We start from the raw sequence: 26,642 nt of genomic DNA on the forward strand, positions 1-26,642 counted from the left end.
ACTAATATCAAATAATAACTTCATAAAGTTTTTTGTTAATACATTTATAAGTTATTAAATAGTTAATTCTCAGAGGGGCTGTATAGTCTAGCCTTAATAATGAATATCCACTCAAATACTTAATGACAGTATTTTATAATACTTTGATTTTTATTTCTCTGTACGATTTCTCTTTCTTGTGCTCAGAATGCAGATTAACAACAATTTAAATAAATATAATGAAATCCTTATTATTAAAAAGTACACATTTGAAAAGAAAAAAATATATATATGATTTAATGATAGTAAGATTCCAAAGAGTTTCAAATTACTCAAAGAAGCTACAAGTATAATATATTTAGGAAGCCAAAGAAAAAAATTTTTAATTCTACATTTCAAGTTTTTTTTACTTTAAAATATTAAAATATCAATGACTTAAGTTAGTAACTTTACCTCTCTGGGTCTCCATTTCTTTATAAAGCTACTCTATGGTACATATTTCATTGATTATGGAGAAGATTAAATAAGATAACCTGTGGCAAACAGTAAGCCTTTTAAAAAGGATTGGCTGTTATTATTATGAATACTATTATCCATGTAGTCATTGTCATCATTTGTCATCATTATCATCATTTTTTCAGGGAAGTAGCATAATATGGTAGAAAAAAGCTAAACTCTAAAACTGGACAAATTCCACCTCTGCTATTTATCTGTTGTATGGCATGGCCCTCTAAGGCTGTTACTTCACCTGTAAACTGCGGAAGTCACCTCCTTCCCAAGGATGTTTTGATAATTAAATGCACCTACCACAGCAAAGGTCTCCTCAATAGAAGTTATGGTTATGCCCCTTGATTTTTAAAAATTAATTATACAATCTGCCAAACAGTTAACATTATATGAGTAGAAAAGAATTGGCCTGTGCAAGATGGCAACATGGTAAGGAGCTAAGGCCTGAGTTACTAACAGAGGCCACAGTACACACAGACAGATTTTCTCCAGTTGTGCAAGTGACAATTAGAACCTATTAGACAATGTGGCTGCAAAGGGTCTGATGCAAGTAACCAGAATTCAGCAGCTCTAAAGAGCCTGCTTCTGATGGAGATGCTTTCCAAATTCCATGTACTTAATTTATAAATGAACTTCTAAAAGATTACTTTGTAGTTTCTACAGTGGTTACATGTGGAAAGTGGCTTCAGCATTCATAAATGAGATAAAGTTTACAATATAAACTTTTCTCCTACTTGCTAAAATAAGTAAAAGAAATTTAGACAAGATAAAAATATTTTCTGATCAATAACACGATTATTCAATTTATTATAAAGAATTGCTTTTGAGGACCTGTAATATTTAAACAGTACCTTTAAAAAGTGAATCGTCATTTTTTTCTATTAGTAAGAGAGAATCAAGAATAATCCAAAACAAAGATATGTACAGATATAATACCTTAATAAAAAGATGAAAAAAAAGAATAATCCAAAAGAGAGTACACGGTAATATCAGAAAATTATTTAAAGTGCATCTTTATACTTAGTATTAACCATGTATATTGTACATCATGGAAATTCACAGTATTGTGTCAAACAAATTAACAAGACACAAATGTGAAAAGAGTTCCTAGCTAAAAAAGTTTTAAAAAATTATTTGAACTTCCCATCCTGATTTTCTACTCCCAAAATTAACTTGAGAATAAAGAGTATTTCCTCACAGTTAGACATAAACCTAAATGTGGTTTATTTGTAGCTTGGCAAATTTGTATTGATTTATATTTGAGTAATCCAAGCAATTGTATATTGACTTAAAGTCTTCCCCTCTTTAGAGTCACATGGCAATAAACAGAATAAATAACTAGAATGGCAATAAATAAAGAAAAAAATGAGGAAAATAATCAATTTTTAAAAGATTAGAAAATTGTTTGGGCTTTTTCAGGTTATTTTCTCTTCTGAGGCAAATAAAAATCTCTCATTTCTCCATTGTGTCAAAATATCAGCCATAAATTTTCATATTTCTGGTCCTTAACCAATTCTTCCAATTCTTCAATGTGTAATCTGCTTACCAAAGTAATTACATTAAAATATTTAAATTAACTTCATATCAAGTAGATAAGTTATAGCAAATATTTACATAAATAACATGGTGTAAATTTCAACTTGTTTTATATTCTGTAAGTTATCAGTACCACTCTCCTTTCCTTATCCACTCAATTCATCGACATCTTAAAGAAGGAATAGTTAATAAACATAAAAATATTCAACCTGATTAGTAATTTTTAATACAAATTAAAGCCTATCAATTTGGCAAAATATATGGAAATACTTAGTACTAACATTTTTCCTTTTGTAATTAATAGTAATCTATGCAACATGTGAATATTCTGGTCTCAGAATTTTTTTTCACTCAGTAGTTTTTTACAATTATACTTTTTTTTAAAAAATATATATATTTTATTGATTTTTTACAGAGAGGAAGAGAGAGGGATAGAGAGTTAGAAACATCGATGAGAGAGAATCATCGATCAGCTGCCTCTTGCACACCCCCTACTGGGGATGTGCTCGCAACCAAGGTACATGCCCTTGACCGGAATCGAACCCGGACCTTTCAGTCCACAGCCCAACGCTCTATCCATTGAGCCAAACCGGTTTCGGCACAATTATACTTTTTTAAATTATAGAGTAATTGTGTGCTCATGTGATAGCTTCAAATCTAAAGAACCATAAAAATTCCTTCCTCACCACCCTCCCCAGATGCCCAATCACCTTTCCACAGAGGTGAGCTCTATTAGCTGATTCTTGTGTTTCCTTCTGGAAATTTCCAAGGTATACACAAGTGCTTATAGATTTCCTAGAGGCCCAGCACAGGAATTCATGCACATGGCTGCCAGTCCCGAGGAGGGAGCTGGCCCTCGGTCCCCCTGGGAAAGGGGCTGCGTCTGCCACAATCCACTCGGGGTTCCCCGTCCCAGCCTGGGTCTGAAGGCCCGCAGGGTCAGGAGAGGAGGTGACAGTCGCCTGGCCAGGTGTGGAAGGAATGGACACCAGACATGGGCACCACCATCAGCACCCCATCAACACATAGTTCCTGCCTCCCTCCCTACTCCTTCCCTCGCTGCTTTGCTTTTACCGCAGCAGGCAGCCGACCCCTGGAAAAGGGAGAGCATGGGAGCTAGACAAGCCTTTGTGTAAAGGGCTGACTTTCAATAGATCGCAGAGAGTGAACAGCTCTGCTACATACAAAATCCCGACCCCAAAATAGGTCTACGAATGGCTTAGCACCAGGGGCCAATGGGGGCAAGCCAGCCAAGTGGAGGGGCCACAGGAGGTTGGCTGTGGGGGTGCACTAACAACCAGGGAACAGCTCCTGCGTTGAGTGTTTGCCCCCTGATGATCAGTGCACATCATAGCGATGGTCAACCGGTGGTACTGGTCATTCCAGTTGTTTGGTCATAATGGTCACTTAGGCTTATATATATAGAGAGATTTTTTTCACTTATATCACAAATGGGATCATATTATATACACTATCTTGCAACTTATTTTTTTTTCATTCACATAGTCTTCTTTTCTATCACCACAAAGAGATTCATCTCATTTTTCTTAACTCTACTTACCACTTTTTATTTAGCTCCTAAATGTACATCATTATAATTTCATTTATATGATATCAAGCAATACCATAATAAACATCCTTGTATATATAACTTTGCATCCTTATGTGAATAACAATTAAAGAAAAATTGCTAGAAATATAACTGCTGGGTCAAAATGTATTTCTTTAAATATATTTTATTGATTTTTTTACAGAGAGAAAGAGAGAGGGATAGAGAGCTAAAAACATCGATGAGAGAGAATCATCGACCAGCTGCCTCCTGCATACCCGCTTCCGGGAATGTGCCTGCAACCAATGCCCTTGACCGGAATCGAACCCGGGACCTTTCAGTCCATAGACTGAAAGGCTCTATCCACTAAGCCAAACCAGTTTTGGCTAAAATGTGTTTTTTTTTTTTTTTTTTACATTTTACAATTTTATGTATATTGTCAATCATCTGGAATTTACTTTAAATAAACATGTAAAGCAGAGTCAGAATTCTTTTTTCTTAAATGAATAGCCAGTTGTATTATTCACTGAAAGCATAGGATGGGATTTTAAAGCAACAGAAACACCAATTTTATTCTTTGCAAACTTAAGGCTGGTTCCTCTCATTTCTTTGTTTTCTCTGTGTACAAGTCATTTTCTCCTAGTGTACTGGAAACTCCTTTTAGTAATAGAAACATTTGTCTTGGGTCACACTAAGCTCCCATTCCAGCTGGCTTCCTTACTTAGCTATAGGACCAAAGATAATGGGCTGTAACAGTGTTGTATTATCAATCAGTGGGTAGGTACAAGACACCTTAACAAACCAATTAGTTAGGAGTCGTTTATTGCATGCGGGTTCAGAGCATAATACTTTGTCAAATTCTGAACAACCACAGAAAGGAGTATTCCCTTTTTATATCCTTCTAGGTCTTTGTGTAAGTTATTTTTGCAGAGAGCTTGTAACCTTGAGTATATATCATATCTAACAAACACCTATCATATCTATACAGACATCTTGTAACCTTGGATATATAATGAACAAACACTTGGCATGAGAATATGGGAATTATTATCAGTATTAGTGTATCAGCCCCTTATAAAATGTATTCTTTACATAGATATTGATCGCTAAACTTTCTTTCAAATTGTATAAACTTATGACCTCATCAACAGCAATGCTCTTTCCTTAGCCCTTTTCCCTTATCAACAATTGACATTAACAAAATTCTTTAATCTTTGCTTATCTGAGAGATGGAAGAAAAACAGCAGCTCACTATTGTTTTAATTTTTATTTTTATAAATAAAATGGTCAAGCATCTTGTCACAAATGTGTTGAACATTTAAAATATTTTCTCTATGAATTGCAAATTTAAAAACTCTGTCCTTTTTTCTCTAGGTATCTTAACAAAGAACAATATTTAATATTTGAAGAAATGTATTGTATAACAAGCTTCATTATAATGTTAATAAAATATTATTTTAATTGGTAATCTGTACCTAAGAACCCCCCCAAAAAAACGGTAGAAAGTAATTGAAAATTAAGAAAATGACAAATGATCTTTAGCCAACATTTTAGAAGCATTAATTTTATCTGTGGTTTCTTATTTAGTACCAAACCAAAGAGGCATTTCCAAGAACAGAAACTAAAAAATATTGAAATCAAATCTGTCTAGAGAGAATACAATACAGCTACTTTTCACTATTACATGAGCTACCACTCTTTCTACTTTAAAAATCAATTCCCTATAGACATGGAGTAAACAGTCATGTGTTACAGCGTGCCCAGAACTTGCCTGATCGATGTAAAAGGCCGTGCCTGCACGGATCTCTCGACGCTGTTTGAGATCAGTTTCTGTGGTGTCCCTTGACAAGGCAATGTATTCGACTTCCCGTTTGGTCAGCTCCTGCAGGGCAGAGAGTGAAATTGTTCCAAAACAAAATCAAATTTCCAACATAAGCTTTGAAGCTGACAATGCCACCATCCTAGAGAAGTATATTTAAAGATAATTCTGGATTAAAACCTTTTGAGACTCAACTTTGAGAAAAATGCAATAAATTGAGCATTAATCAATACATGTAGAGTTCTACTTTTACTGCACACCATAATTTACTACTTAATATTTACTATTTAAACAATAATAATCAAAATTAGATCTTATAAAACTTAATGTCTCCTATAGAATTTTTTTTAAATGTCATGAAAAATAATTTGGCTAATTGGTTCTCCCAATGATAGCCATTTCTGCAAGTAATGTTCATCTTCTTCTTAAGGGTGGTTTAAATTAATTAATTCCATGAGCCAATGTTTACCAATTGTATACATTATGTTAGGTATTTTACTATGTATGAAAATAAGATATATACCAACAGTCAGAAGAGAGAGATACATACACAGCTATTCAGAAAGGAAAAAAAGAGAGAGAAAAAAAAAAAGGATAAAAAGGAGAGGGAAAGAAGGAAGAGGAAGAAGAGGGAAAAAAGGAATTATTTTACCCCCAAAAAAATCCCATATGATTTGAAAGGGAAACCATCTAGAATTCATTTCTTTTAAAATAATTTATCAATTTCTAAAATTATTTTGCTCTACATATAATATCTATGAATAAAATTTTTTAACATTGTCCTTGATTTTATATTGAATTGAAAACAATGACATTCTCCAATTAAATAAAGCATTCAAGATGTTTTTACTAAAAAGGGAAAACTAATTTATTGGAGTATAAAGAAAAAAGTTGAATGAGCATGCTATTAATAGTCCTTAATCATAAGTTCATTCAACTTATTTCTTTATATAGTACTCCAGTAAATTACTTTATACTCCAGAAAAGGAATTTTTTTACTCCACCTTATCTCTGTGTGATGGTGATAAAAATATATTATTGTTTTTAATTTGTTTTCTTGAAATGTGCCAATTACAATGTGCCCATAAATTTAAGTATACATGGAAAGAAGGAAAAAATTTAAATAGAGAAAACACGCATCATAGCAGTGATTTTTTTTTAACAAGAATGAATTGCTTATGAGCACACAATTTGCAAGTAAAGTAGCAAGTTCTTTTTAGCAGATACCTACTTCTTATTTATGAAACCCTGTCATTCACATTGCTTCACAAAGTGATGCATGCCTTTTATCACTAAGCTAGAGGCCTGGTGCACGGATTTGTACACTAATGGGGTCTCTCGGGCAGGCCAGCAGGGATCAGGCTGAAATGGGCTCTCTGACATTCCCTGGGGGGGTCCAGTGACACATCCCAGAATCAGCGCCCTCCTCTCTGATTCTGGGTGAGTCTCCTGAGAACCACAGCTGCCAATTCACAGCAGCTCAGAAGTTCCTTGCTGAGCATCTGCCCCCTGGTGGTCAGTGCATGTTATAGCTACCGGTTGGATGGTCTAATGGTTGGATGGTTGCTTAGTCTTTTATATATATATATATATATATATATATATATATATATATATATATATACACACACACACACACACACACACACACACACCCTGTATTTTTCAGACCATAAGACACACTTTTTTTTCCCCCAGAAGTGGGGGGGGGGGAAAGTCCCTGCGTCTTATGGTCCAAATATAGCCTACACATATACTGTAAAAAAAAAGTTTTTTTACTTGCCCGGCTCTGTGTGGTCTCTGTGTGCTTGCCCGGCTCTAAAATGGTTCTAAATGCTGCTGTTTACTTTATAGGGTTGATTACATGTGTTTATGACTGTGATGTTGGGTTTTAATGCACATAAAATATTTTAGGACACTATTTGTTTCAGAATCTTTTTTTCTTCATTTCCCTTCTCTAAAAACTGGTGCGTCTTATGGTCCGGTGTGTCTTATGGTCCGAAAAATACGGTATATAGATTGTACCACCATAATAGCCTGAGCTGCCACATCAAGGATATTCGCAGTCCTGACAGTTTCCTAGGACTCTGCATCAGACAAAATGAGCATATAGTCTTCCAGCTGCTTCTGCTGCACAGAAGCAGTTTGAGCAAGCTCAGAAATATCACCCAAGCAGCAGGTAGAGGAGGCAGCAGTGGTCCGAGGTTTTTTTTTTTTAATTACCTATAGTCACTTTTATATGATGTAAATGTAAGCATGACTATCAGATTATTTCTACTTAATTTCTCACTGATTCAGCAGGCTTGCTCCCAAATTTTTGCCTTTATAGACTTCCTTTTCTGTGGCTATTACTAAGGTAAGCATAGTACCCACTGCAGAGTTTGCGAGGCAGCTTAGGCTGGTAAGTTTTCTTAGGTGCATTTCCACATCCTAAAGCTGCCTCAGATCTATTTCACAATTTAAAGTTTATTTTATTTTAACATAAAGACATCACCTTATAAACTTATGTCGCATTTTTAACCAAGAAGATTCCTAAAATCTCCTATCCCATCTCATTCTACATTCCTTCCAAACAAGCTTCCAAGTCTTGCCAAAATCAAAACAAAGTGAGATATTGTAGGCTTTGAAATTGGACAGGTGGAAAGTGCACATCTTAAAATGAAAGAGGTTCTAAAATTTGAATTCTCAATAGTTGGCTCTGCATTCTTAAACAAGACAGATTTGCCTTGTCTGTTAAATAAAGTGAGGATAGAAGATTATACCTCACAAACTGGTTCTAGGAACAAAAGATATGAGATGTATGGGCTAGAGGTACTTAAGTTCTGAATTGCTCATTGTATTATCATTCCTGTCCTACATGATTTTGTGAGCAACAAAATAATTTTACCAGTGACATAAAAGAGTACACAAAGTATATTTCAACAGCATACTAACAAATTAATATTGAGAACACAAGGAAGATTTAAGAATGATTTTTCTCTTCATCCTAAAAAGTATCTTCAGAACAAAACAACCTCATTTGATAACATTCTTCCTTGAATCACAATGCCTATTAATGAAGACAAATAGAAAGAAGTCTTGTAATGTTTTTTTGGATTGTAAATTGAGTACTTCAACTCATGTCACAATATGCTTATAGAACTACAAACATTTAAAAAGGATAACATGTCAGAAAGGGACATAATATGAGAGTTGAAGTCTAGCTCCATCATTTCCTAATTGAAGAGCTTGAGTGAGTTATTTAATGAACTTGTTTTCTCATCTATTTAAAAAAAAAAAAAAAGAGAGAACATATAACACATGAGATAGTCTACAAACCCTACACTCTCTTTCTGAAGACCATAAACCAGTAATATCAAAAAGTCAAGAGAATTCTTTGGCCTTTTAAAATGTGGATCTGAGATAAAAGAATGTTTCCTAAGTATTATAAAAATAAGTTTTGTTTTGTAACCTCAGAGTTGCTGATTCTATGTGCTATTCACTGACTGAATTTGTATTTCCTTTCCACTGGAAGTGGAGAACTTTCTAGCTATAACAAAAATTTGCTAAAGTTATGAAAAGTAATACATTTGCTTCATAAATAACTTATTCCAAACTCTTTGTAAACAAATCAGTCTCCAACATTAACAATTTTTTCCAGTGATATCTTTATAAATCCTTAATCTTAATTAATTTCCCAACATAATTTATCAAAGTTAAAACCCTTAGGAATGTACAAGAATTGAGTGCTCACCAGGTACTGCATAGCAACGGCGCGTCGAAGAGGCCCAGGAGGTCCTATTAGAAAGACATCCTGCCCCAGAAGATCCTTCTGCATTATCCATCTTAGATGCTGAATTACAGATTGAGCCAGAGAATCTGAAACTTTAAATGGAATAGGGGGATATAAAGTGAAATGCAGATCAAACTACTACATATAATATAAACCTCCAAGCAATCAATGAAAATTGTATATTAAAATACATACACACATGCATATACACATACATTGATACATACATATGGTGAATTTTCACAGTGTTTTACAATAAAAACATCATTATCAATATTAAAACAGGATAAAGTTTATGATATCACAAAGAGGTACATAACACTTAAAAGCTTATAAGAACATTTGAACACTCATCTATAAGTGTCACTAAAGGAATGAAAGTGATTTTCAAGTATAATATGAAGAATAGTATCTTATTTTTCTCACTTTTATAGTCCACCCCTTTTAGAAAAAAATGATGAAATCATCCCAGACGATTAATGATTATTATAGTCTTTTGAAATTTAAGAAAACTATATTATAACTTAGCAATGAGATGTGAGATCTCACACTTCACAGATAAAAAGTTTTATGAAAACTTAAATGCCTTCCTTAGAATTTGTTTCTTCTTCTATACCAACTCTTTTGGGAATAGAAGATTACTCCATTCAATACCCTTCTAAGTCTACTTTTAAATCACCCATCAATCTATTCATCTTCTGCCTAAGCATCTTCTGAAATGTTTGAATTAATACAATTAATTTGTGTTTGCTCGTTTGTAAATTACCCAGTGAACCAGCAGGTGCATTCTTAAGTATATAAGAAAAACTCTCACTTTTGTACATTAGGGGACACATCATAGCAGTGTTATTCAACATAAAATTGGAGGTAGGAGATGGATAAAACACACACAATGAAATGTTATATAATAACAAAAACAGAATAACCTACCACTACTCCGAACACTATGTTTAACTCTTAAAAGGTATAATATTGAGTGAAGAAAGTAATTCTCATAATAAATCACATTTGGTACTATTTTGATAAAACTCAATAAACTAGCAAATTGAATTCATTAAAAATATACATATATACAATAAAACAGTGCTTGTTAAAGCAAAAATACAATAAATGATAAATTTAAGAAAATTGATATCTGGGCATGGAATCAGCTTCTCATTGTTTCAATAGTATTGGTAATATTTTTCCTTCTTTTACCTCTCCTCAATAATAATGATAATAGGTATAATTTATTGCATTCTTGTCAAGTGCCAGGTAAAAATACATATGATTTTTCATACAGTGTCTCATCTGGATCTTACAACATACAGTATGTAAGGATACAGACCTGAACTGAACTGCTCAAATCTTAATTCTGCTTACTAGCTATGTAACCTTACTTAGCTATTTAAAACCTCTGTGCTCAGTTTCTCCAACTGTATAATAGAGATGATAAATGAACTGAGTTATAAAGTTGTTATGAGGATTGAATCAGCATTTAGAAGTGTCTGGTAATAGTAACTACCATATAAGCATTTTTAAATACTCATTACCCTTTGTCCACAGATGATAAGTGCATAAACCAAGAGTTAGACCTAAGCTGTTTGAGTCCAAAGCTTGCATGTCCAATTGCCCTTCCAAAATCTTTTTAAAGGCTCTCCCTTCAGGTCCAATATTTTCCCTATAAGTGAGGACCTCAGCAGGCTCCATTAAATTTAATAGACTTGCTTTTCTGGACATTAATACTATTTATTGGATTTTGGTGATACCAATAGCATATTTAATTCCTTTTATTAAAATTTTAAATTCATTCTGTTGTTTATATTGTTATGAAAGGACCCACTTCTCAAAAAAAAATCCCATTTCCACTTATATTTTAGTAGAGTGTATTTTGTCAAAGAAAATATTTGTCAGGAAATTGCATTAAACCTCTGAGAGAAAGCATTACGTACCGCTGTGTGGTGTCTGTGGTGTATTTTACATTAATGCTTAAAACTAGCTGTATTTTTAGCATAGCCTCAAGAAGGCGTGAGTCATACTTAAAAGCATTCCAGAAATAGAAACAAGATGTAAGACTGTACATTAGGAACATCTGCAAAACAAGCTGCCAAACTGCCATGCATAACCTCATATAAACACAGCCCAGTGCATGAGAGAAATCCCCAACCTCAATGTTTTCAGGCACAAGATGCTACCTTCTAGGAGTCCACATAGTAATAAAATTATATCAGAATAATACCAGAGAGCTTGATCCTATATTCTATAATTTCCTTCGCTATGTAAGAATAAAACATCTGGTTCATATTGAGGTAAAAGCCTTATTCAATTCTTAGCCAACACTTATTTCAAAAAAATATGTACTATTTTGTTGAGGCATATTCAAGGACTTTAAAATAATTCTACCAAAGGTATATAAATTATAATTTTCTCCCTCCACAGACTCAAATTTGTGATATATGTATTAAAATTTCAGAAAATTATGCATAGTTCAAATTCTATTATAACAAATCCTTCAAAACTAGTGAGGTTTTCTTACTGTCCCAAGAGACAACACAATATACCATAATGGGAAGAAAAAAAGAAGTCTTTGAAGCAAAACAGACCAAATTGTGATTTCTCATTCTGTCCTTTACCAATATTCTTGGACAAATATTCTGAATCTTCTGGGTTTATCTAAGGTTCCTAATTTTTCAAAAGATAGGGAAAATGGTTACTGCGCATGGTTATTGTGAGGATCAGAGGGAAAGCCCCTCATCCAGCCCTTCAGTCAGTAAGAGCCAAGTAAGGAAGGGGATTAAAGAGACTGATCATACCAAGAGCTAACAAGAAAATGGAAAAACTATAACTCTTTCTTGTTACTGGTAGAAATATAAAATAATACAACCATTTTGGAAAACAGAATGACAGTTGCTTAAAGTTCAATACTTATCATGCAATATAGCCATTCACTACTAGCTATTTACACATACAAAGAGAAAGCATATGTGCCTACAAAGAATTGTACATGAATGTTTAGAGCAGCTTTATTTCAAGACCCTCAAAATGGTAACAATGATTTCTATCATCAAGTAAATGAATAATCAAATTTCAATATTTCCATACCATGGAATACTGCTCAGCAATAAAAGGAATGAACTATTAAGACATGTAACATGGAAGAATCTCAAAAAAAAGTATGCTGAGTAATAGAAACTAGAAAAAAGGGGAATATATTGTATGATTCCATTTATATAAAGTTTTTAAAAATCCAAATAAATATATAAGCAGATAAATTATTCCCAAAGAATATAGGAACTAGGGATATTATAATGGTACAAGTAAACTTTGGGGAAGTAATAAATTTAACCAATATTTTTATTATAGTAACTAGAGGCCCAATGCATGAAATTCATACATGAGGGATGGGGGGTGTTCCTCAGCCCAGTTTGAACCCTATCCAATATGGGATCCCTCTCACAATTCAGGCCTGCTGGCTCCCAACTGCTTCTGCCTGCCAGCTTGATCACCCCCTAACCACTTCCCTGCCAGCCTGATCAACGCCTGACTGCTTCCCTGCTGGTCGATTGCAACTAACTGCCCTCCCCAGCCGACCTGGCCACCTCTAACTGCCCTCCCCTGCCAACTTGGTCGCCCCTAACTATCCTCCCCTGCAGGCCTAATCACCCTCAACTGCCATCCCTTTCAGTCCTGGGTCCCCCCAACTGCCCTGACTTTGAGGCCTGGTCCCCCCCAACTGCCCTGCCCTGCAGGCCTGATCACCTCCCAACTTCCCTCCTCTGCCAGCTTGGTCACCCCTAACTGCCCTCCCTGCTGGCCATCTTGTGGTGGCCATCCTGTGTCCAAATAGGGGTAGCCATCTTTGACCACATGGGAGTGGCCATCTTGTGTGTTGGAGTGATGGTCAATTTGCATATTACTTCTTTATTATATAGGATGTTTCATTATTATATACATATGCCAAAATTTAGAAAATTTTACATTTTAAAGATATGAAATTTATTATATGTAATTTATATTTACTCACATTATTAAAAAATATTACAATAGAATAATGCTTTAAAATTTAACAATGTTTATTATTTGACTTACAAATGATTGCGTTTTATCCCTTATGTTTTTTAGTGTTTTACAAATATATTGACTGTTTTATTTTTGTAATAGGAACAAAAGTTTTTTTTAAAAAACTATATTGCAAAATAATAATAGCCATAGTGGAAGTAGGGGAGAACTGTGATAGAGAAAGTAGCAATATAAAAGGGGACATATGTTAGGATATTTTGACTGAAAATTAGATCACAAAATACCCAAAGTTAAATTTGCAACTCAGCCTTCCAAAGTGCTTATCTATAAGGTGTTGCTAAATTAAAATAATTTCTAAAGACCTATTTGTTGGTCTTAGTACTTGTGACAAGATGTTGACAACCAAAGCTGTAAAATGAAACCAAGGAATGACCTTTGGTTATAAACATTATCTCAGAAGAACCAGGAATTTTCAGGACCTGTCAAATGAGTCCAAATTCTTTAAACATAAAATATGAACTTTCTATTTTTATAAGTCAGATTACAAAAAAAGCAATGAAAACATAATGAATGTATTCATTACTTTGAAAGAAGTTTCATTTTAAACATGGATTTTTTATTAGATTTGGCTAATACATATTTATCATAAGAAAAAATCCAAAATATACAAAAAATTATTTTATTTATTTTTATATATTTTTATTGACTTCAGAGAAGAAGAGGGAGAGAGAGACAGAAACATCAATGAGAAGAAAGAATCCTTGATTGGCTGCCTCCTGCATGTCCTCTACTAGGGATCGAGCCTGAAACCTGGGCATGTGCCCTTGACCAGAATCAAACCCGGTACCTTTCAGTCTGCAGGCAAGCACTCTATCCACCAAGCCAAACTAGCTAGGGCTATGTAAAAAAATTTTTAAATGATCTATTTTTAACATCTCCTATTCTTAATCCCACTCCTAAGGCAATACCCCAGAAGGAAATAAAAGTTTAAGAGCATGAAGTATATCCTTCAACACTTCTCTCTGAATATAGAATACCTGTAAAAGGTTTGGGAAAAAAAATTTTTTAATTATATCAGACTTTATATACTACTCTACAGTCTGCAATTTTTGTTTAACAATATCACATGGACAGCCTCTTGGTTGTCTAATCTTTTTAAATAGCTGCAGAAAATAACACGATATAGGTATATAATAATTTATTCAGTCATTGCTCTTTATTTTCAATATAAGTTGCAAATATGTTTCCAGCTTGTTGCTTAACTTATAGCACTTCTAATATCATTTTCTTTCATCTCTTTTTTTTAAAATAAATCTTTATTGTTCAGCTTATTACAATTGTTCCTCTTTTTTACTCCCATAGCTCCCCTCTACCCGGTTCCCACCCGACCCTCTGCCCTTACCCTCCCTCCTCCCCCCGCCACTGTCCTCATCCATAGGTGTACAATTTTTGTCCAGTCTCTTCCCACACACCCCATATCCCTCCTCACCACCACCACCCCGCCTCCCCCCCGGAGAATTGTCAGTCTACTCCCTTTCTATGCCCCTGATTCTATTATATTCACCAATTTATTCTGTTCATCAGATTTTTTATTCACTTGATTCTTAGATTTGCTTGTTGATAGATATGTATTTGTTGTTCATAATGTTTATCTTTACCTTTTTCTTCTTCCTCTTCTTAAAAAATACCTTTTAGCATTTCATATAATACTGGTTTGGTGGTGATGAATTCCTTTAGCTTTTCCTTATCTGTGAAGCTCTTTATCTGACCTTTAACTCTGAGTAGAGTAATCTTGGTTATAGGTTCTTACTATCCATCACTTTGAATATTTCTTGCTACTCCCTTCTGCCTGCATAGTTTCTGTTGAGAAATCAGCTGACAATCATATGGGTGCTCCCTTGTCGGTAACTATTTTTCTCTTGCTGCTTTTATTATTTTCTGTTTGTCTTTTGCTTTTGGCTTTTAATAATGGTGTGTCTTGGTGTGGTCCTCTTTGGATTCCTTTTGTTTGGGGTTCTGTGTGCTTCCTGGACTTGTAATTCTATTACTTTCACCAGGTGGGGGAAGTTTTCTGTCATTATTTCTTCAAATAGGTTTTCAGTATCTTGCTCTCTCTCTTCTTCTGGCACCCCCATAATTCTGATGTTGGTACACAGAAAACCAGCTGTGTCCTCAGTTGTCAGCCCGCTTTTACACTATCTTCATATTTTTGGGTTCTTTTTTCTTTTCTTTTTTCCCAGGTTGAGTGTTTTTCGCTTCTTTGTATTTCAAATCTTTGACTTGATTCTTGTGATCCTCTAGTCTGCTGTTGGGTCTCTAGATATTATTTTTTATTCCAGTCAGTGTATGCTTAATTTCTAGTTTGTCCTTTTTCATATCCTCAAGAGACTCACTAAATTTATCAGCCTTTTCTAGAAAATTCTTGAGTAACCTCATAACTGTGGTTTTTGAACTCTATATCCAATAGTTTGCTTTCCTCCATTTCCTTCATTTGTGACCTGTTTGTCTCTGCATTTTGGTTGCTTCCCTGAGTTGACATAGTGGCTTTGTGTGCTAGGTGTCCAATAAGGTCCAGTGGCTCAGCCTCTCCTATTACCTGAGACACTCTTGGTGCACCCCTTTGTGGTCTGTATGCACAGTCTTGTTATAGGTAAGCCTTGATTGTTGTTGGTATCACTGGGAGGAATTGACCTCTAGGCCAATTGACTGTGAAGATCACCTGCATCTAGGATGGGAGAACTTCTGTGCTGGAGACACCCTTATGAGACAAGACTTGCTTCACTAGGGCTTTGATGCTCACTGAGTCGGCCCCCTGAGTGTGTCCATTATGGATCTGAGTTGTAATCTGGATGGTCCCCTCTGACCCCTGGGTACACTGGCTCTTGGATCTCCAAGGAGGTGCTAATTTAGCCTCTGCCTGAGGCTACCCAGCAGGAGCTACAGAGATCTGTAGATTCCTCTTTTCTGTTTGGGTTTTGGAAGTGCCCAGATGAGGCACAGCAGTGAAGCAATGCAAGCTATTGTGGGGCCTTTGGCCTTCTTTTGGATGTTCTGAGTCTGTTAGGTAAGTTTAGAATTCAAAGAACCAAGCCATTCAAATGCAAAAGCCTCTGCGCTCAGCTTGGATGGGGCAGAGTCTCAGGGTAGAGCAAGTAGCAATGGCTTCATGGGGCGGGATCTCAGGGAAGAGCAAACCACAATGGCTTCCTGTCAGCTCTGCCTTAAGAGGTCCCTGGGTCTCAGTGCCCTGTAGTATTCGCTGCAAGCACCTGTGAGAGAAAGCTGCCCTCAAGTTTTGCCCACTGCCAGACAATCCAGTTTCTCCCCATATGAGAGAGTCCCCAGAGTCTCATCCAGAACTGGAGTTCAGAGCAGTAGGGAGATTTGTCTTCCTCCCGATTGAGAAAAACAGCCGTGTCCTCAGTTGTCAGCCCTCTCTGCGCACACCTCCTTACCTCTGCCTTCCACAGCTCCTGTGAGTCTCAGTGTGCTTTTCTCTTTCTTTAATTGTAGAATTTACACTTACCCAGCCTTCCTGTGGTTCTGAATGATGCCCATTTTGTTTTTTAGTTATAGTTTGGAAATTGTTGTGCGAGGCAGCAGTTCAGGTATTTACCTATGGCGCCATCTTAGTTTTCTCCTCCAATTATTCCTCTTGATTCACTCAGCTTCTAGTTTTTGTCACTACCAAAAATGCTGCAATATATGTTGTGTACAAATATCCTCTTTTATGTGCTGATTTTCTTCTTAATGGATAGACCCTAAAGAGAAACTTCTACATCAATAGCTATTAGCATATTATTTTCCAAAGAGGTTATATGCACTCATGCTTATGCCAGCAATGTATGAAAATGCCATTTATCTGCAACCTTGTAAGTACCAAGCATTACAATACTTTTAAATTTTGACCCACGTTACGCATAAAAAGTTCTATCTTATTGTGTAACTAGGGTTTCCTGGGCTTTCTCCAACACCCCGCCTGCTTCCCACCCTACCTGCTTCCCTCCCTTTGCTGTCTTACCACTTGCTTCTCCACAGCTTCACTCCCTTCTGCAGCGTTTGGTTTCCTTCTATGCTGTCTTAAGTCTTTGCTCTGTGCCTGGATATGCAAATTAACCACCTTCTTGGTTGGGTTAGTTTGCATACTCACTCCTGATTGAATGGTGGGCATGGCTTGTGGGCATAGCAGAGATACAGTCAATCTGCATGTTTCTCTTTTATTAGATAGGATTCGTATCTCTCTAACTATTAACCATTGTTATAACATATGTTTATGCATTTATTGTCCACTTGGACTTTATTTCCTGTGGCATGCCTACTTAAATCCTTTGCCTGTTTTCTACTGGATCACATGATGTTTCTCATCAATTTGTAAGGATTGTATGTATTATATATACATTAAAAATGTGATTTTTGAGTTACAGGTTTACTGCTTGAAGTCATTTTCTCTTTAAACAATGTCATAAATGTGACTGAATTACCAGGTGGACCCAAAGAAGACTATATATACATATTAAAAAGCTCAAAAATTGTATGTCTTCAATGAAAGTTGCAGAAAACAACAGTTATTCAACAGGAAAGAAAATGCACCGAAAAATGTTAAGCTATTTTGAATATGGTGCCTGGGAAAAAGAAGTCTGAAGAAAAGTTAGGCACTGAATAAAGACTGCAGTAGAGACTCTAGAGTAGGGGTGTCGAACTCAATCAGAGAAGGGGCCAAAATCTAAAATCCAGCCTAAATCACGGGCCGAATGGTTTACTGAACAGTCATAAACTGACAATGTCATAAACTGACAGCAGAGTGCAGTGATGACAGCGCGGTGCGGGCCACATTGCAAGGCCTGGCGGGCTGGATTTGGCCCGTGGGCCTTGTGTTTGACACATGTGCTCTAGAGGAAACTTCTGGCCACCTTAAAGGGTTTTAAAGTGATGGATTCTTTTGATGGAACTCTTCCTTTTGAGGGCTCTATTTTTAAAAATACATCTAAAGAAATCTCAAAGGAAATCCTTTCCTCAAATTCTAGTATAATGAGAGGCAATTAGTGAAACCATTAAAAATAAGGTAAAGCTTAAGGATTGGAGGCCTTGTTTCTCAGACCGTTTTTCAATCTCTGACTCTATTAAGTAAAAGAATCTTAGTTACACCTTCCAAGAGGCCATCTGTGTAACCTTTGTCACTAATTCATTACAGCTGACAAGTGCTGCAATGGCTGTTCCACATCATCTACATTTACACAAAAATGATAATTTTTTCAATAGTGTTGTATCATTTATGATGCTTATAAGTTTCTCAAACCTCTTTAAATTATTTATAAACTAAAGACAAAGGATACCCCCCAAAAAAACAAAAATGAAACAAACAAACAAACAAAAAACACACAATTCATCCTGTTGACTTTATACCAAAACATTTTAAAAGCAGTTTTGTAATTCTTGCAAAATATCTTTGTGGGCCCTAACTGCCTGGATAAGAGTCAGTGTGTCCAGTAAAACTTAAATGACCTCACATATAATTAATCCACAGACTGCAACAAGGAAGTTATATAAGGAAGTTGAAATATTTCAGAGGTCAGGTTTAAAGTCATCTATTGAACACAGCTATCCAGGAACACAACCTCATAAGGCAAACCTGGAAGAAATGCCAACTTTGATACTATATAGTTTAACTTCAAGCACAAAAACATGAAGGAAATCTCTTATCAAAAGCTGTCAATTTCATCTAAGCGATAAGATTCAGCTTTCATACAAAAGGGAAGAAAAGCTTTAATTATCCACTTCAATACTTGCAAGTGAGAGACCAGGGGCTAAGATGATAAGTGAAAGTTATAACAGTCCAGGCAAGAGGTGAAAAAACCTAAATACTAAAAAACTGAAGAGCAATCAAACTCCTGTGTCTACTACGTGCCAGGCACTAGACTATAGAGATACTGGAGACAGAAAAGATGGCCTGTCATGCCCAACACTGTGAAAACTGACTATAAAATATAAACATTCATTATCTCAATGAGACAGTTCACCAATTGAAAAAATTTTACTTTGATGAGGTAATATGCTTTCCTGGGGTTTTTAATATAATTTCAGACGTCCACTTACGAATATTTCCAGTCTACAGTATCAGCCAGGTCAGTTAGAAGGATTTCTACCCTTCATATATCAGTGTTTCCCAAACTTTTGACATATGTGTACCCCTTCTATAATTTTCATAACGCTGAATACCCCTCATACTCATGAGAACGTAGAATTAGGCATAGCTAAGCATGGTGCAGTGCATATCCCCACCAAACTCCGGTGCAACGCGTACCCCCACCAAACTCTTCCCGTGTACCACACTTTGGGAAACACTGATTTAGATAGATGTTAAATATGAATATCAAAGTTCATATTTCAACATTGTGATTTTCATTTCTTCATTACTAAAAGACAATAGTGAGTTTCAGTGCTCCAAATACCAACTTTGATAAAGACAGAAATAAATAGCACTGCCATGCCTCTGCTATTCCAATATTTTTTCAATAACTTTTCACACTTAATTCTAAAAGAGTTTGTTTCACACTCCAGGAGATATTTTGTTTTGATTTTTGTTTGTTTTTGTTTCCCCTCCCTTATCCCCAGAAGTTATTTTAAAAAATAGTAGCCAGAGACATTGAGACAGACTATGAAAGGAAAATCAAACTGAAGTCAGGAAATTTAGATTTTGCTACTAATTAATGAGTCTTCGGACCTCTTTCTCATGGTCCTACCTTCCTAGCTATGAAAGGAGTTTCAGAGAGAATAATAATTGCTAAAATTCCTTTCCTTAACCAGTCTATCATTTTATGTTTCATTTCAAAATATTAAATATCCAAAAGGCAAAAAGCTAAATTGAAGTATAAATATATGAAGGAAAGCAATGTATTATCAAAGTTTAACAGAATGCCATTTCCAAAATATTTTTTAAATATCTCCAAGAGAGGAGAAAAAAATCCATCAAAATTTTCTAATAACCAAAACCCATAATTTCTAATCAATCATATACTAGCAAACAAAAGAACTATAATTTTCCCATTGGGAAATTGTCCCCAAGAGAAGGCAGAAATAGTTAAAAGAATACAATGTTTTAACTTAATACAGTAAACAGATGTAAAAAATATGTTGTAGTATGCAATACAATATATCTATCCAACCAATATATAGCAACCACATAATACTTATGTGGATGCATAATATTTAGTTGATTTAGCTCAGCCACTATTTCAAATTAAACAAACTCCTAAACAGTCCTTTTCTAACAACTGGGCACAGTTGTTCATAAGAAAAACTATGTAACAACCTACTACTGGGTAAAACATAAGACATGCACCATTATCTTTTTGCTGTTGTAGTTGTTAATCCTCACCCAAGGATATTGATATTTTTCCAGTTGATTTTTTTTTTAGAGAGAGTGAAAGGGAAGGGGGGGGGGTGAGAGAGAGAGAAAGAGAAACATCAATGTGAGATAGACTCTTCAATTGGTTGTCTACCACACCCATTTCTAGGGCCAGGGATGGAATCTGCAACCCAGGTACATGCCCTTGACCTACAATCGAACCCGAGACACTTTGGTGTAATGACTGACACTCTCACTAGAGCCACACTAGGTGGGCTGCACCATCATCTTGATACACAAAAATAATAGATAAGGATACTTATCTTGTGAATATGGTAAAAATAATAATGAATGAATAGCAAGCACAGAAAATGCAAATTGGTGCCTATGGACCATCCAACTGCTTTCAATATAAACTCTCTTCAGACAAATTTCAAATGGCAACACAAAAAAAAGTGAAACTTTTTTTATTATATAAAAAACAGTAATAAAAATTGGAAATAACCAAAATGGGGTTTTGGTGACAATTTATGGGAGTTTTCCTATATTTAAAAATAGATATCTTTTACACTTGCTAAATATAAAAATACATTCATTCAAAGCCAATGCTTAGAAGTTTAAAAATTTATATTATTGCTAAGATCTACTGAACCCTTAGAGCTAATATAGCCTTATTAATTCTCTCACTTAATAAGATTCCCCCAAGTGATTAAACATTTGTGATGATGACAAAATATGTCAATAAACTCCAGATAGTAGACTACAGCATCTTAGTTGTTAAAAGAAGGGATACCCTTGCCTTAACCAGTTTGGCTCAGTGATTAGAGCATCGGCTGTGGACTGAAGGGTCCCAGATTTGATTCCACTTAAGGACACATACCCAGGTTGCGGGCTCAATCTCCAGTAGGGAGCGTGCAGAAGGTAGCTAATCAATGATTCTCTGTCATCACTGATGTTTCTATCTCTCTCTCCCTTCCTCTCTGAAATAAATAAAAATATATTTTTTAAAAATCCTATGTAATAAAAGAGTAATATACAGATTGACCATCACTCCAACACACAAGATGGTTGCCCCCATGTGGACACAAGATGGCTGCCACAAGATGGCCAAAAGGAGAGGGCAGTTGGGAGGGACCAGGCCTGCAAAGGAGGGCAGTTGGAAGTGATTTAGCCTGTAGGGGAGAGCAGTTAGGGGTGACCTAGTTGGCAGAGGAGGGAAGTTGGGGGCAACCAGGCCTGCAGGAAAGAACAGTTGGAAGGGACCCAGGCCTGCAGGGGAAGGCAGTTAGGGGCAAACAGGCTGACAGGGAAGCAGGGGAGTGGTTAGGGGTTGATCAGGCGGGCAGGCAGACGCAGTTAGGGGCAATCAGGAAGGCAGGCAGGCAAGCAGTTGGGAGCCAGCAGTCCTGGATTGTGAGAGGGATGTCTGACCCTTGAGGGGTCCCAGATTACAGAGGGTGCAGGCTGGGCTGAGAGACACCCCCTCACCCCATGCATGAATTTCGTGCACCAGACCTCTAGTAATAAAAAATAAAATAAAATAAAATAAAATAAAATAAAATAAAATAAAATAAAATAAAATAAAATAAAATAAATAAAATAAAATAATAAAATAAAATAAAATAAATAAAATAAAATAAATAAAATAAAATAAAATAAATAAAATAAAAAAAATAAAATTAAATTAAATTAAATTAAATTAAAATAAAATAAAATAAAATAAAGTAAAATAAAGTAAAATAAAAGAAGGGATACCCTGTAATATCTGATTACTGGGGTATAAACCTGAAACTAATACAATAATGCATGTCAACTGTAATTAAAAATAAGAAATGATTTTTAAAAACAAAAGATAAATAAGTAAAAGAAAAAAAGGGATGCCCTGGCTGGGTGGCTTGATTGGTTGCAGGGTCATCCCATGCACCAAAAGGTTGCAGGTTTGATTCCTAGTCAGGGCACATACCTACATTGTGAATTTGATCCCCAATTGTGGCTGGTATGGGAAACAACCGATCAATGTTTCTTTTTCACATTGTTGTTTCTCTCACTCTTTCTCTTTCTTCCTCTCTCTCTAAAAACCAATAAAAACATACCCTCGGGTAAAGATTGAAAAAAAAGAAGGGATAGATAGCTAACCTCTGTTGAAAGCTATCAGGCAATGATTATGCTTCATGTTTAGGTGAGAATGAAAAGGCCAACATTCTTTCCACACTATAAATACATTAAGCTTGGTCTTTAAAATGAAATTAAAGCTTATTTGAAGAGGCTATGCTATTTGTTACCCTGCAAATAACCTGAGGGCAAATTCAAAATCAAATCTAGATAAACTGTACTCCAGATTAATCTTTTATGAGTAAGACTGAATAAAGAAGAAATATTTTTAGCACCTGGTTTAAGCAAAATCAGAGCAACCCTTAGTAATCTCATATTCAATAGAGTCATAAGCAAGGAATGATGGAAAATGAAAAAGAACAAAAATCAGACTGGAAAAATGGTTGTGTCAGGAATTCATATTTATTTGAGCCCTGTGTGTCCAGCACTATCCTACACACGTCACATATGCTATTTGAATTAATTATTATGATATATCCATTAGGTTGAAATGATCACCCTCATATACTCAAGGAGACTCAGGGCAGTTAAATAAATGACTATAGAAATTAACATATCTAAAAAATAAAAGGAAAATGAAATTCACACATCTAAAAAGTAGTACCGACAAAATTCTAAATATAATTTCTCTCTAAGTAAGTTGTTACCTTATAGAACTCAGACTACATAAAAGTCTTCCTATTGTCTATTAACAGTGGATATTATCACTCATTTCTGAAGTTTATTTAAAAAGTTAGCCACATTCATAATAAAAAAGCCAGAAATCAGAAAAATTAGTGATTTTTTTTCAATTATTATAGACCTATGGCATGTAAGGTGCTAAAGATATATTTTGTTTATTTTTCTCTAGAGAAGTATAATAACTTACGAATCACATTACTAGTCTCATCCCTGAAAAGGCCTTATTAATCAATCAAAAACAAAACCCATCTTAAAAACCCATCATACAAATAAGGATACAAAGAAACCTAAATGAACTAAATTCTAAAAAGTAATGAACCCTCTCAAGGAGAGAAAAGACACAGAGCTGGTTTTCATCCCTGGTAGAATGGCAAGAGAAGGAAGAATATGCCATAGATATGTCATGGTAAAAAAGGTAAACTTTATTTTTTTTTTTAATTTTAAACAACAAACAAGGTAAACTTTTAACAAACTTATAATGGACACACATGTCCTGGCAAATAAATTAATCTACTAAGAAGTCCCAGACAGAGAAAATCTCCACCTACTCACCAACTCTTTTCCATTGGCCTTCCCTAAGTATACAGGGGTATACAGTAAAAACTAGATAAAGGACAGAAGCTGAGAAATATCCTTCCTGAAGCATGATAGGCCTTTCTCCTTAAAGCAAGTCAACAACACACAAAAGTCTGAAGACCGGGACAGAAAAAGCAACAGAAATCCCTCCAAGGCACTTCAGGTGTTTACCCAGTGCAAGATAGGAGTTCTCATGGATGGAGCTGAGATAAAGAACTGAAGTCAATCCTTCTGAGGCACTCTTGATCTTCACTGACATGGCCTCTGAAGAATAGAGGCAGGGCAATAGGACAAGAGAGATCTGAAAGAGAACTCCTCAGAAATCCAAAGATCTGGCAGCTATAAAGCAAAGAGATTGGCTATGGTTTGTAGAGCTTGAGACTGAGATATAAAACATTAAAAGAACTATGGAATCTCACCAGAATTCAGATCCCAAACCCTGCTGAAGGAAAAATCCTGATCCTTTCCTCAAAATATGTAAAGAAAGCTCTTCAGCTTTAAATGGAATCTAATGGAAGTATCAACAAAGCTCAGGATCTCTGAAACCCAATCTTCCACCCTATAGAATAAAAGCCTAATAATATGCAAATAGAACGAACAGCAGAACTTCTGGTCGGTGGGGGGCAAGCCGACGAGCTGGCAGGGCCAGACCAGCCAACGTGGGTGCCAGGGGGCAGAGTGAGGGGATGGAAATCAGGGGGCAGTAGTGACTGGTGGCAGTAAGACAATAGGGGGCAGGGCCAGCCCCTCGCTGGGCAGGCCGGTGCCATCCCCCCTGCCCATTGGTTGCTTCCTGCAGAGGGAGGCCAGACTGTGGCCATCAGTCAGACATCCCCTGAGGACTCACAAACTGCAAGAGGGCACAGGCCAGGCTGAAAGACCTCCCGGGCCTCTAGTAAAAATAATAAGAACACTGGCAAAATTTGTCAAAAATCAACTTTTTCAGAACTCTAATAATTAACAAAAGACTTTCAACAATCTGACAATCATTTATCCAAGAAAAATGGGTGAACTTCCCTAAGAACAGTGAGCTTTGTGGTGTTTTAACTTGCCCTATTCCATCTCTCTCCCCATCTCTATAATAGTATTAAAAACCAACTGCTCACAACAATGGTGAAAACCAGCAGTCTGGCAACCAATGAGGGGCCAGAACAGGGTCAGAGCTCCTCAAAGACCCACCTCCAAGGAACTATCTATACTGATCTAAACAGCTCCATTCTTAGAGTTTGTTTTTATTTGACCCACTCAGAACTCTCTGTGTGCAAACAACACAACCCTAAGATGTTTGTCAAAGAAAAATCAGCAGCACTTGCTTAACAGCACAGCTGCCTAAGGGAGCAAAACCTGTTGGAGCTAAGGTAAGGATGACAAAAAGACTAAACACACACACACACACACACACACACACACACACACTAAAACAAAACAAAACAAACAAACAAAAAAAAACCTTAAATGTAAAACCTAGAAATGAGATGTCCAAAGGAAGCTTTGAAAAGCTCCAGTATATGCTTAGCTGTCTAGAAGGCCATGCACACATCAGGAAAATCCTGAGAAGGGCCTAATCTCACACAGCTGGCTGATTCTAAAGCTTTACACAAGCAGGAAATAAAAGCTAAGACATTTGTAAGCCGTCTGTGGAACACTAAAATCATGCCCAACATGCACACAGAGATCCTTAGCAAAGCTGAGAAAACTTATTTGTTCTAGGCATTTAAAAAATTTCTATCCAATCAGACACTTCAGTGGCTGTACATGACAAAGAATACAGACTTTAGGAAAATAACCTATGAAAGTCGGTGAACAAATAGCAACAACATCAACAAGCAAAAACAAACCTTGGGGAAGGGAGGAATCTGATTTCCAGAGTTGCCACATTATACTATTCAATATGTCTGCTTTCCAACAAAAAATCCTAATATATAAAAACTCTGGTTGGGTCTCATCCACAACCACTGAGAGGCTCGACCAACTGAAATTGTCTTGCAATTTCAGGTTACCGTGGCAACCCAGCACTGACTGTTATGGCTGCAGGCATGGTGACCCAGTACTGACTGATGAAGGGGCTGTGAATCAGGCCTGGAGAGAGGCCTGTAAAGAGAAACAGGGTTTGAAACATAGCCTCTATGGCAGCTATTGTTCAGCACTTGCCTCTCTCTTTCTTTCCAGGCCTGGTCAGCACTCGCACCTCCATTTCTCTCTAAGTCTCCACCAGGGCTGTTGATCAGCCCCACCTTTCTGATCAGGCCCTGTTCATAGGCCCAGAGACACTGACTGGCATACAAATTGACCAATCAGAACCAAATCTGGGTCAACTGTGAGGAGCCAATGGCTGCCTAGGAAGTAAAGCTTTTGATGCTGACTAGCATAGAAACTGGCCAATCAGAACCAAATCTGGGTAAATTGTGAAGAGCCAATGGCTGAGTAGGAGGCAGAGCTTTTGATGCTGACTGGCAGAGAAACCAGCCAATCAGAACCAGATTGGCCAGCAGAGGAGGGTAGTTCGGGGTGAGATCAGGCCAGCAGGGGAGGGCAGTTGGGGGTGAGATCAGGCCAGCATGGGAGAGCAGTTGGGGGCAATTAGGCCAGCAGGGAAGCAATTAGGTGTTAATCAGGCAGGCAGCGGAGTGGTTAGGGGGTGATCAGGCTGGCAGGCAGAAGCAGTTAGGGGCAATCAGGCAGGCAGGTGAGTGGTAAGGGCCATCAGGAAGGCAGGCAAGTGGTTAGGGATGATCAGGCAGAGTGGTTAGGGGCAATCAGGCAGGCA

The 26,642-nt window shown here is 36.3% G+C and overlaps 1 protein-coding gene across 1 annotated transcript in view; it reads right to left on the bottom strand.

Annotated features, from left to right (window-relative positions):
• The window catches only part of VWA8 (von Willebrand factor A domain containing 8), a 333,534-nt gene that overhangs the window by 292,156 nt on the left and 14,736 nt on the right, over positions 1-26,642 (bottom strand). The window contains exons 3-4 of the mRNA XM_084876526.1: positions 9,124-9,254; positions 5,343-5,453 (exon numbers count right to left, since the gene is read on the bottom strand). Of these exons, the coding sequence (XP_084732652.1) occupies positions 5,343-5,453; positions 9,124-9,254 (242 nt within the window). The remainder of the gene's footprint in view (positions 1-5,342; positions 5,454-9,123; positions 9,255-26,642) is intronic.

This window comes from Pipistrellus hanaki (assembly GCF_964339955.1).
Source record: "Pipistrellus hanaki genome assembly, chromosome: 3".
Taxonomy (NCBI): domain Eukaryota; kingdom Metazoa; phylum Chordata; class Mammalia; order Chiroptera; family Vespertilionidae; genus Pipistrellus; species Pipistrellus hanaki.